This window comes from Salminus brasiliensis, chromosome 8, assembly GCF_030463535.1.
Source record: "Salminus brasiliensis chromosome 8, fSalBra1.hap2, whole genome shotgun sequence".
Lineage (NCBI taxonomy): Eukaryota > Metazoa > Chordata > Actinopteri > Characiformes > Bryconidae > Salminus > Salminus brasiliensis.
In genome coordinates, this window is record NC_132885.1 from 16,638,574 (window position 1) to 16,651,045 (window position 12,472).

Here is a 12,472-nt window from a genome sequence, read left to right on the forward strand (position 1 = left end):
ATCAAACGCGGCGCTATCGAAAGCGGCAGCCAATCGCGTTGAAGAAGGACGGCGGGACATCCTGTGTGTGACGCAATTTTCACAGTCAACACTGGAAGCCCCACCTTTTGTGTTTCCCGCACCGTCAATCAAAATAGAAAAAATAGACTCGAATCAGCGATCGCAGCCCGCCTCCGAGTAATATAATCATGTTTGGCGTGTAATTAAGCCGAGATTTTTGCCTATTAAAGTTATTCACGTAATGACTGGTATGTAACATTCAACCCATTTTGCACTAGGCGCTTTCCGCAGCCCTGCCTGAGCTAAGCTAATGCTAAGTATGCAGGCTGGGTTTGCTAATCTCTCTCTGCTAGCTAACTGTTAACATTAGCTAGGTTAGCCGGCTCCGAAACAGCCCGTTCGTGCGCAGGTTTCTCTCCGTCGACTTTGTTAAGGGTCTCTTCGCTGGGATGCGGCGGTGTCGAGAGTAGAGCTGGTTGTGTGGCCGACTGAGTTGTTTTGCTTCGTTCCCCTGTTTCTGTTGCCTTTTCTTCAGCGCCTCAACAGCCCAACAGCAGCCTGCGAATCGAGAGGAAATGGCTGCCTTAGACGTGGACAGCAGTCAAAGCGAGTTTCCGCAGCAAGATGGTAGCAGGGGAGATCAGGTACTGTGTTCCGTTTTCGTCTGTCTCGCTCCTCGGGCAGGTTTGTTGGAGCTAAAATGCATGGTGCTTTGTGAAGTTCACACGTTTTTAAAATTGTTGTGAAAAAAAGTGGTACTTCCTGTGTGGCTCCGCACTAACGGCCACCCACTTTCCCTGTGTTTAAACCCGCCCATTGTGGGTAGGACACGCAGCCGTCACCGCTCGCGCTGCTGGCAGCGACCTGCAGCGAGCTCGGCTCGCCGGCCTCCGAGAGGGAGAACGGCGCTGCCGCTGCTGTGGTAAGTCACCGCCTCCGCTGCTAAAGATGAGACTAGTGCAAAAAAAAAAAACAACAACAAACAGCCACCCAGTACGTCTGTTCTCAGTCGAATTGGGGGGGAAAGGGGAAATTCAGCACTCAACAATTCATCAGTGTGTTTTTTTAGATTCCCGTCTCAATGGAAAAGTGCCTCGTTAATGCTGCGGTTGTATAACGTTAAACGTTGGTGATCAACCTATCAGGTTTTTCTGAAGGCACACTGTAATTCTGTCATTGCAATGTAATATAATACAGAGGTGAATTCTTGGTTGACTTAATAACACCGTGTGAACCAAAAACCACCATGTTTCTTTTTAACCAAATAACATAGATCCTTCATATCTGCTCACATTCCCATTTTTATATGTTCATGTAATTCTTGCGAGTATAAATATTGTTCTAAGCATTAAATGTGTATCAAAACACATGTTATTGGCCACTTCTAGCTTTTGCACAATTGTTTAACTGAATCTAACATGCACAACTTTTGTTTGCCTAAATAAATGTCTCTAATAATGTTATTAAATGTCTTTTTACCACCCTGTTACAATGTTTTGACAGTTTCACCTCAGTAACCCAGTATTATGTCTTCCTTTCTTCCATAGGCAGCAGACCCCACATCCGTGCAATTAACCACTTCACAACGATGGGATGGAACCAAGGATGAGTCCGGCATTGTGCAGCTGCCTGGCACAGGCATAGTGACCTCCAACGGGCAGTACGTCCTTCCCCTTCAGGGCCTTCAAGGCCTTCAGAGCCAACCCATCCTGCTAACATCAGGGACGGACTCCTCCGCCAATGCAGTGCCTAACATCCAATACCAGGTAATCCCTCAGATCCAGACGGCAGATGGACAGCTGAGCTTCTCTACCTCAACGGTGGAGGGTGCCTCGCTGGCGCAGGATGCCTCAGGACAAATTCAGATTCTTCCTGACGGCTCTCAGACCATCAGCGTAGCTGGTACTGCGTCAGCCAGCCTCCTCAGCAACAGCCAGAACCTCATGGCCCAGACTGGCCAGGTCCAGCAGATCCAGGGAGTCACTTTGGGAAGTTCAACATTTAACAGTCAGGGGCAGGTGGTTGCCAACGTGCCTGTGGGCTTGCCTGGTAACATTACCTTTGTGCCCATTAACAGTGTAGATTTGGACTCTCTGGGGCTGTCTGGGGCCCAGACAATAGCCACAGGGGTGACTGCTGATGGACAACTAATCATGACCAATCAGACAGTGGAAAACTCAGAAGGCTCCAAAAAAGTAGGAGAACAGTTATCACAGTCTACGCTAGTGGTCAACAACACTAATTCAGCAGCAGACATGTTTGTGCCTACAACATCATCTTCTTCCTCATCGTCCTCGCAGTTGCACACCAGTACGATAGACGGCACAGGTGTGCTGACCCAGGCCACAGCGGTGCCCCCTGATCAGACAGAGGGCTACCTCTCTCAGGGTCAGGTGTCAGCAGGGCAGCAGGTGATCCAGCTGCAGCAGGTGCCTCTCCAGACTAGTGATGGGCAAGTGGTCCAGCAGCAGATATCTGCCCAGGGCCAGCAGCACCTACAGAACGTACAGCTCATCAACCCAGGGACCTTCCTCATTCAGGCACAGACAGTCACACCATCAGGGGAGATACAATGGCAGACCTTCCAGGTAGAGTATAGAGTTGTGTTGAAAACATTGGTGACCAGTATAGGATTAGCAATGATTGATAAAGATGATAATTGTGATAATGATGATGATTGTGATTGTGACTGTTGCTAACAACAAACTGTTTGTCATAAACAAATTAACTTGCTTCGTTTCATTTTCTCAGGTTCAGGGTATTCAGAACCTTCAGAATTTGCAGCTCCAGACAGCACCAGCCCAGCAGATCACTTTAGCACCAGTGCAAACACTGTCTCTTGGGCAAGGGACCTCACTGAGTACCACTCCTGTAAGCATCAGCTCTGGGCAGATCCCAAACTTACAGACTGTCACCGTTAACTCAGTGGGCCAGGCAGGGATCCAGCTCCAGCAGGGAGATGACACAGACAGTCCTGGAGGTAATATTGCTACTACAAATTGTGAGCAAGGATGACCATGCTCTATTTTTCCAGTGTATGCACGTGCCCAGAACATGATTTTTATTATTATTTTTTTTTTTCATTATTATTATTTTTTCTTCTCTCCTCCTTTCTCTGTTTTAGATATTCACATAAAGGAGGAGCCAGACTCAGAAGAGTGGTCTCTTGGTGGTGACTCCACTCTGAATACTAATGACCTGTCTCACCTACGTGTGAGGTTGGTGGAAGAGGACATGGAGGGCATGGGCCAGGAGGGCAAACGGCTGCGCAGAGTCGCATGCACCTGCCCCAACTGCAAAGAGGGCGGTGGAAGGTAAGACCTACAACAGTATTATGTACGTATTATAATATGTACGGATGAGCCCAAACAAAGATTAAGACATTATGCTGATGGCCATCTTCATGTCACAAAAGCAATTTACAAGCCCTGTGAATGAATCCTGTGGTACCTGGTATTAAGATGTTTGCATCAGAAACTTTGAACTCCTGTCAGTTGCAAGTGAGAGCTGCATGGATCCAACATATACCACTGGTTAACCGTACACACATCCCCAGACATCTCAGTGATGTAAATGAAAAACAGGACTGATTAGAACAGGCACTTTGTAGACTGTGGACAGGGGTCAGTATTTGTGTACCACAGTAGAGCCTATGTTTGTTCTGCCCAGCTGGGATGCTCTTCATTTCCCTCACATATCAATGCGACTTGGGTGCCCAACACCCTGTCCCTGGTTTTTGATTTGTTCTGCCTCGAACAACTGTCGACAGTTACCTACCTCACTTGTCAAGGAACAGCCCACAAGCCTTGCCATTTTAAAGATGCTCCAACCCAGGTTATGGTTGTCTTGCTATAACAATTTGGCCACTTGAAGAAGGGTATTCCCTTTGAATTTGACTGTTTTTACAGTTTTGTTATTGGGCCTGTTTGAGCTTTACTCCCAAATCCATAACTGTGACCTAGAGCAGTTTAGAAGCCTGTATGTACTTTCACCTCCATCAGCGGCACAGCAGGTGAAACAAATGAGTCATTGCATTGCTGCAACTATACAATGCCTAGTTTGCTCTAAGGCCAGGTTTCTGCTTATTTTAGAAACAACACGCATAACTAGAATTCCCAACTATAAAAACAGGAAATGGCTTTAAAGTCATTGTTGTCTATGTCTCTCTCACTTTATATGGTATTAGACTCTATATAAGCACATTTACCAAGTGAATAAGTGGTGAAAAATGCTCTGCCTGAGACTAACGTTACAACATTTTCAGAAAAAGATCTTCAGATACACATATGTATGTGCACAAGCAATGCCAAAGTGAATTTCCTATGTCCCCATTAATATTTTGGCTCATCTGTATATAAAAATAATTTGTTTCACGCTTCTAAGGTTTTCTAGTAATTAAATATCTGACATTAAAACACATTTTGGTCAACACATAATTTGACAACATTTACAATCAGAAGATAGATCCTTAGTTTGAGTGCTTGTTACAGCGGTCACTGTTATTTTGGAAGGTCTTGTGATGCGCATCTGCCACAACTACACCCTTACTGCATACTTTCTGTGGACTGAACTCAGCAGTAGTAAACAGATTCTTTAATTTGTAATAAACCACAGTAACACAGTAAAGTGCACTGTGCTTGTGGTTTTTCACAATGTAGTGGTTTGGATCTCCCACATATGCAGTGACCCCATACACTATTTGCACCCTTAGCAGTGTTTAAGATTTTAAAACCACATGTATTAGCTATTAGTTTGATTATCTTAAATATATGTGTATATGTCTTTAAATAAGCAAGTGTTTACAGCAAATTTACAGCAAAATTAAAATAAGTCAATTAAAGCCTTTAAATATTGACTGGAGTAATGCATGCACTTAACCACTCTGCTAGTCTTGTGATGTTTCTATCTACCATCTGTTGCTAATTGTTGAAATAAACATCAGGACTCGTACAGACTTTTGGTCATATACTAAAAGTGCACTGTGTGTATCATTTGTCTGAAACTGTGTGGTTTGTTTGTTTGTTTTCTTACTGCATGTAACTGTGTTTGTGATGTAGGGGATCGAGCATGGGGAAGAAGAAACAGCATGTGTGTCACATAACAGGCTGTGGGAAGGTCTACGGGAAAACATCTCACCTGCGAGCCCACCTGCGCTGGCATTCAGGAGAGAGACCCTTTGTCTGCAACTGGATGTTCTGTGGCAAGAGATTCACACGCAGTGATGAGCTCCAGAGACATCGGCGAACGCATACAGGTACATAAACACATGCATACACTCTGTATAAAAATGTGAAGGACCTATTTGTCCTATAAACCATAGTAATGCTAAATTATGTTACAAGCCAATCTAACACTAAGGAAAGGAGTCATCACAAACCTTAAAGATAAAGCATTCTGTAGAACAGCATTGTATTCCTCAGCCTCATTGTTGGACAGAACGAACATGTTTGTATTGTTTCCATGTTTTGTTTTGTTTTGTTTTTTTAATCTAATGTATAGTCCCTGTGATGAGTAATAATCAGGATTAGGTGACTTGGCACTGATCTTAAGGCTAATAAATACAACCAAGCTATAGCTTTTACATTTCAAACAGCTAGCCCCAAAAGTCCACCCGAAGTGCAGTTGTCTTTTTTTTTTTTATTTTATTTTTTTTTTTTTCCATTCCACCTTCAAGATAAATTAGCTGAAGGTATAGTTTCTGGAATTTTGCTGGACTTTTTACCAGAAGATCTCTGGTAAACTATAGCAGCATGTTTACAAAAGACATAGTGATGGTTGAATGTTTTTTTTTTTTTTTTTTTTTAAATCTTTAATCCCTTTAAGTTCTCTTTTCAAATGACAGAGATGAGAGTGGCTCCTAGATTTATTAAGACATTACCATCATATCGCAAACATCCATTTGACAATTTAATACCTTTGTTACTAAACTCACTGCTGCTGCCATATGCATGACTCTGCTCAGAAAGCTTTTGAAAAATGTGTTGCAGGTTCACTTACTTTGGCTTTGCTACATATAAATTACATGACTAAATGCCTGCTCAGTCATCTCCATACATGGGAATTCCTTTTCCACAAGATATGATAGAATATTTTGCACATGATAATATAACCTGTAGTTGTTTTTATGTCAAAAAAACTGGAACTAACACGTTTTTATTTATTTATTGATTTATTTGTTGTAATAGTAGTAGTAGTAGTAGTAGTAGTAGTAGTATTACCAGATAATTAATGTTACCCACCTCCCAAAAAAAAAACAATTCCTGCTTAATAGGGTTTAAGATGTATAAAAGGCTGCATGAGATGTATGTTAAGTTAAATTAGCTTATATATCAATGTTATTGTTTGTTTGACAGGGGAGAAGAAGTTTGTGTGTCCACAGTGCTCGAAGCGATTCATGCGCAGTGACCACCTAGCCAAGCACATAAAGACACATCAGAATAAAAAAGGTGGAGGTGGCACAGTGGTGGCAAGCATGGACACATCCGCCTCTTCCGACAGCATCATCACTTCAGGCGGTACCACACTCATCCTCACCAACATCCAGCCGGGTGCTGTCCAGGGCCTTGCTACGGTTAACGCTACCGTTAATACGTCCAACGCGCAGGACCTGCTCACTACAGCAGAGATCCCTCTGCAACTAGTCACTGTCTCTGCCAGTGAAGCCACTGAGTGACCCGCGGGAGCTTAGTAACCAAAGAGGGGGGGCATGGTAGACTGGTAGACTCTTAAGGAAGGAACCACTTCATAGGGATGCAACTGAACATTTTATTTGGCTGCCAAGATTCAGTGGCTTCCTTTTTTCCCCCCCTTTCCATTATCCTCTTCTGCTTCTCCCTCCTGGACCTCAGTTTTGACCATTGACTCCCCTCTCACGCATTTCTCCTGCTTTTTATACCCACACAGATTATTCTCATTTACGTAAATATATACATTTGCGTAAATGCATATATATACATATAAATATATTTTACAAATATAGAATATTGATTTATGTTTGTCTGCAGTCTTTTTATGGCCAGAGTGGAGCAGAGGAGAGTTGGTTCATGTGGTTCCCATATAAAAAACACTGAAATGCCTTATTTTGTATCATACTCTGTGTACAAAAGTAGAGTTGCTGATGCGTTGATGAGTAAAGCAACTGTGTCAACGTGTATGTGTCTGAAGGGGGGGTAGTCTTCATAAAGGAAGCTGCAGATCTGGTAAATGGGAGGGATGTTAATGTAATGTGGCTTGGTTAGGAAATGGTTTGCCATTAGTTGGCCACACCCTAAGGGAGGTTATTCAATGTACAACATGAACGTATGAAATGTGGCGCTCAGTTACTGGTCGTTATGAAGTTCTTCATGTCCAAATGTGTCTTTAATGTGTCTTTTTGATGCTCTCCCGCTGACAAAATGCATATATGATTTCTTCCATGTGGTCCTTTTTTGTTTTGTTTTTCTTTGGCCCCCCCCCCCCTTTTTTTTTTTTTTGTTTTTTTTGTTTTTTTTTTTGTTTTTTGATTTTTGTTTTTTTGTTTAGTTGAATCAAGGCTTTGCAAGGCTCCCTCTCTAAGCTGAAGCATTGTAAAGAAATTTGCAGGTGGCAACACAAAAAACAATCAATGTAATTAAAAACTGTTTCTTCTTCTTGAACCTCTTACAGTTGATCCGATGTTATGCATTTGTTGTCAAGTCTTTTTGAGCAAGAAAATATTTATATGAGGCTTTGCATAGTAAACTGGTTTTGTGGTGTCTACATCTCCTTGAATGAGCTTTTTACATTTTTTAAATATGTATAATTATTCCAATATGTTACTTTTATAAGAGTAAACTATCTCAACTGAATCGAAATCATGCCTAGAAAAATGGGCAGATCTGTGTTTTAGACTCAGAAATGGATGAAGTTTCAGTGTTTGGTTGCATGAAACGGGGATGAGTTTAATGTTGGACATGTCTGCTATTTCTCTTTCTGGTGTGTGTGTGTGTGTGTGTGTGTGTGTGTGTGTGTGTGTGTGTGTGTGTGTGTGTGTACAGCTGTGCCACGTTATGATCAGGTAGGAGGACTGCATTACAAGGCCATTCTCCCTCCAGTGTTGAAGCTGTGTGGACCAAATTCAATCAAACCACTCTTAAAATGCTTACAGAGATGTGGACTGAACTAATCATTCTAACAGTCATCTAACAAGCAGAGAGCGTTCACTCTCTTGGTTAGGGCAATGTGTTCAGTACAGGAAGTGTGGCATTTTAATCTTACTTTATTACCATCTCTAAATTGACTGTGGTTCAAATGCGGTTTGCAGTAATTTGATTGAATGAGGTCATTAGAAGCAGAGGTTTTTACTGCTCTGATCTACTATAGCCATGTTCAGAAGGGGTTGGGAGCACTCTTGAGTTTAACTTGCAGCAGAAAGAGAAGGAGAACTTGCCATTATCACTTGGAAATGGCACCTGTTCATTACTGTTATATACTCACAGTTTGATAAAGAACTTTTGTAAAGAGAACATCAATTTTTTTTTTTTTAATATACTTCCCAGATTGCTGAAGGACATAAGACTATTTCTGCCCTCAGTTTGTGTGTCTCAATATGCAGTTTGATCTTCAAGTGATGGTGTAGGATTACTTTTCCGTTCATGTCTGGAGTTGTTTTGCACTTTCAGGTTATTTAATGTTATCAAGATATGAATTCCGAGTCAGTTATTAAAAGCAAGAAGCTCAAACATGATGATGATGATCCAGGATAAATTGAAATGGAAATTGTCTGTACTAAGTTGTAAATTGCAGTTGACGAAACACTATTTTGTTTTCTGAATTAATGATTATTATTTTTATTTTTTATTATTTTTTTTTGCAGGTATTTGCAGGTATTTTTTAATATGTTGCCCTAGTTTGTGCTGTCAAATCTGATTTTGTTCCTTATATATAGCATTGTAACATGTCTCTTGTATTTTATTTGGTTGTTTTTTTCCAACAACAAAAAAAAGCAAAAAAAAAAAAAAAAAAGGCTTCAAACTATTGTACAATGCCCACTTTTGAGGGCAGCTTTTTATTTCACACTAAAATGACTAAACGGAACTCTGGTTGTCCGCTCTCCTGTTTTCTTAACAGTTTACTGATCAAGCACTTTTTATCTATAGCTGCAGTTCTTAGAATTAGTTTAAGATTATTTTTTGTGTTAATAATACATATAAAAACATTAGAGGTTCATCCTCTCAGATCCTTCAAGATATTGATCAGAGATCAGGCACTGAACACTTCACCTGGTGCCTTCACCTGTATCTATTGTCTGGTGCCTAATGTGCTTCACCGTGGAGTTGTGGGTGTGTCGGGGGAGGAGAAGGGGAGGTTAAACTGTCTGTTATGCTGGTGCCAGTTTTTTTTTTTTTTTTTTTTTTTTCTTTCTTTACATGAGGGAGAGAAATTGTATTCATGTCCTTTCCCAGAGTACATGCTTCAGCTCCCTTATGTGTAATTCTTTCTGTCTTTTTCCTGTCTTCATAATCTGTGTGTGTATAACCCCTGGGTGTAGTCCAGCAGATGTCACTGCAGCCAAAGTCGCAGAGGGAGGTCAGCTGACCCTTAGACCGCTTCTTTCCCTTCTGTGGTATGCTCTGATGGATGGTCCTGTTCTAGCTGTTTCTGAATGGGTAAGCGGAGGTTGGGTTGTGATAATAGTGGAGAACAGTATTTAGTGTAGTGAGGCTAGGAAGCAGTGTTCTAGCTTTTTTTTTTTTTTAATTAGCAAAAATAGTTATAGTAATAGTTATAAAAAATTTTTTTTTTAAAAAGTAGAAGAAGAAGAATTTATCCTGCTTTTGTTGAAGTAGCTGCCTCTACAGTCCAAGAAAGGCTTTCTACTAGATTTTGTAGCATCGGTGTGAGGATTTGAGTGCATTCAGTGGCAAGAGTGTTATTGAGGTCAGGATGTTGGATGATCACCAGCCCACCTCATCTCGAATTAATTTCAAATGTACTGAATACAGCATCATCAATCCAGAGAACACAGATCCACCACTCCACAGCTCAGTGCTGAGGGCTTTACACCCATCTAGTCCATACCTGGCATTAGGCATGAGTTCATGCTAATTGTATTGGCAGTACTTCTCTACAGGGACATATTGTGAACGTCCTTTCAAATGTATTTACATTTTGATTGATTATGAATGAAGTTGTTAATGAAATTAACAAAAGAATAAGTTTTGTCTTAATGCCCCAATATTTCTATTATGTTTTTACTCCTCTAATTGCTCAGCATGGTTACCATCGCTGTCCAATGAAAAATATGACTTTACAGGAGAGTCAGTGTAAAATGAGAGTTTATTCCAAGTCATTTAGAGCTTTTTTTTTTTGGTCTATTCATCCAGAATTATTCACATACAGCGTACAGAGCAGCTACAGGGTTCAGATAATGGAGAAAACTTGGAGAAAAATGGATGGTCCATTGTAAATGCTCACCTGAATGCCTTTTAAATGCAACTAATCTAAAAGCTAAATTGTTTATTGAATGTGACCCTACACCTAACCTTAACCTGAAAAGGTAAGGCTGGGGTTAGTTATTTAAGGTTATGGTTAAATTTTATGGTGATTTAGGTTAGGTTTAGTGTTACATTCAACTTAGTTGCATTTAATAAAGCTTCAGCTGAATGTTAGTTGAATGTCAGGTGAGCATCTACGAGGCATCTATAATGGACTACGCAAGTGATATGAATGGAGATGCATGTTTTTGTATGCTCATGTGTCAGTGTATGGACATTGTGTCTGAAGCCATGTCTAACCGTTCTATTACTCAGAGCTGTGGTACATTACTCTCCCTGTACGTTCTCTGCCTCTCTACAGCCAAAGACAAAACCCTGAAACTGAAAAGCTGACGTTACGAACAAAATGCAACGTTTCAAGTAGCATATTTTTTTCCTAGTGAAGAGGATTGCTTGATTAGAAGTATGTCTACGAAAATCTTTTATCTGTCATACCAAAGTGAAAAGCACATGTTCCTGCAATAAAGTCAATTTGCACTAGATGAGATCCAGAGAAAAGCGAGCCTGTGAACGTTAAGAAAGGACACGTCCATTCCCTGGCACCTTTCATTTGCATAATTTAATGAATTCAATTCATTGTAATGCAATACGGAGTGCACCACGAACATGGAATGACAGTTTGAGTTAATGAAATGTGTTAACGGTATCATCATTTACTTGTATGTTAATTAGTCCAATTAATTTCCAGTGCACGGTAATCTGAATATTGTAATAGCGCCGCACGGGCCTGCAGGAACGGGGGGGGAGAGACAAGGGCAGAGATGGAGAAAAGGGCGATTCAGGGTTCATGAATCATAGCCTTACCTTTCCACTGCATGAGCACAGCCATTACTGCAAGGTCTTGCAGGAGTTTCAGCTAACTACACTCTGCTGTGGAGTCAGGAACTCTGTTCCCCTGAATATGGACCGGCTAACCTGGCCTTCTCCTGCATACGGGCAGATAAGGCTCCTACCAGCTCTGTCTGATAGGTGAGTTTTGTGTTGCGAGTTCTTTTTGACCTTGTGTCATGTACAGTGCTTGCTTTTTCTCTGCAGATAGAGGGATGAGGAGCAGAATGCTCTATATTGCCATAAAGGCAGCGCCCGCGGTGCGAGGAGATCGATTCTGGCCCTGCATGGAGCCCTGACCACGCCGTCGTACTGATAAGTGGAATTGCTCCAGTGCGGATGGAGGAGGAAAGGGTAGAGTTTCTGCTGGACTGCCCAGATAAAGGCTGCCATCTGGGGCCACTTCTCTCCAGCAGGCCTCCTGGGGGGGAAGGTAGCTGGAAGTACCTCAGTACAGTGAGTGCTATACCGCAACACTCAGCACTGTTGCCGTTTGTTTGTTTCTAAATTGTTGTCGTTGTTGATGTGTTCATCAAGGACTTTGCTGCCTACTGGAAGTGCAGTATATTGGATAAGGACTTGCCAACAAGAACGAAAAGTTAAAGATGTTACAGGCAGGACAGAACATTGGTCTACTGATTGAAGATTATAGCGTGACGAGTGCCCCTCTTCAATTATTCGGGAGGCTCCTTCCTCTCGGCTCTGTGTGGCTTATCAAATCTTTCATATAAACAGCTACATTAGGGCACTGCAGCAGCTGCTTTCCTTGAACCTCGATGAGATGTTAATGCTGGTGTGTTTTGAAGAAAACAACAACGACCAGGCCCTCAAGAGGTCCCGGCGCAGGACAGTGGCAGAACACGTCGGGTTTTAATTCAAAAAGGAAAAGAGAATTCAGCGGTCGCAATTTTAGGTATGATTTAAGATGGAGAGGTATAATTCCAAGTGTTCTCCTGCATCTTCCAGGCTGTGTGGAGTTTGTGGTGGAAAATGGCTTTTGCATGTTCCCCCTTCACTGGCCCACTCATCCTGAATTGCAGAGTAATTGCACGGTCTTCCACTTTTTATTGCAATTCATGTGCAAAATACATAAATAAGATAACTAGGAAGATTCAGGAGACTCGCGGGGA

At 41.7% G+C, this 12,472-nt stretch overlaps 1 protein-coding gene across 2 annotated transcripts; it reads left to right on the plus strand.

Annotated features, from left to right (window-relative positions):
* Window positions 1-91: 91 nt before the first annotated feature.
* Window positions 92-9,048, plus strand: sp3a (sp3a transcription factor). Of its 2 annotated transcripts, none has more exons than XM_072685832.1 (7): window positions 92-644; window positions 827-922; window positions 1,548-2,588; window positions 2,752-2,980; window positions 3,125-3,314; window positions 5,058-5,254; window positions 6,354-9,048. In XM_072685832.1, the coding sequence occupies exons 1-7, from the start codon at window positions 576-578 to the stop codon at window positions 6,671-6,673; spliced, it is 2,142 nt and encodes a 713-aa protein (XP_072541933.1). In that variant the 5' UTR covers window positions 92-575; the 3' UTR covers window positions 6,674-9,048. The 2 variants fall into 2 exon arrangements, with proteins under 2 accessions (XP_072541933.1, XP_072541934.1); XM_072685833.1 differs by having other exon boundaries at window positions 836-922.
* The last annotated feature ends 3,424 nt before the right edge of the window (window positions 9,049-12,472 follow it).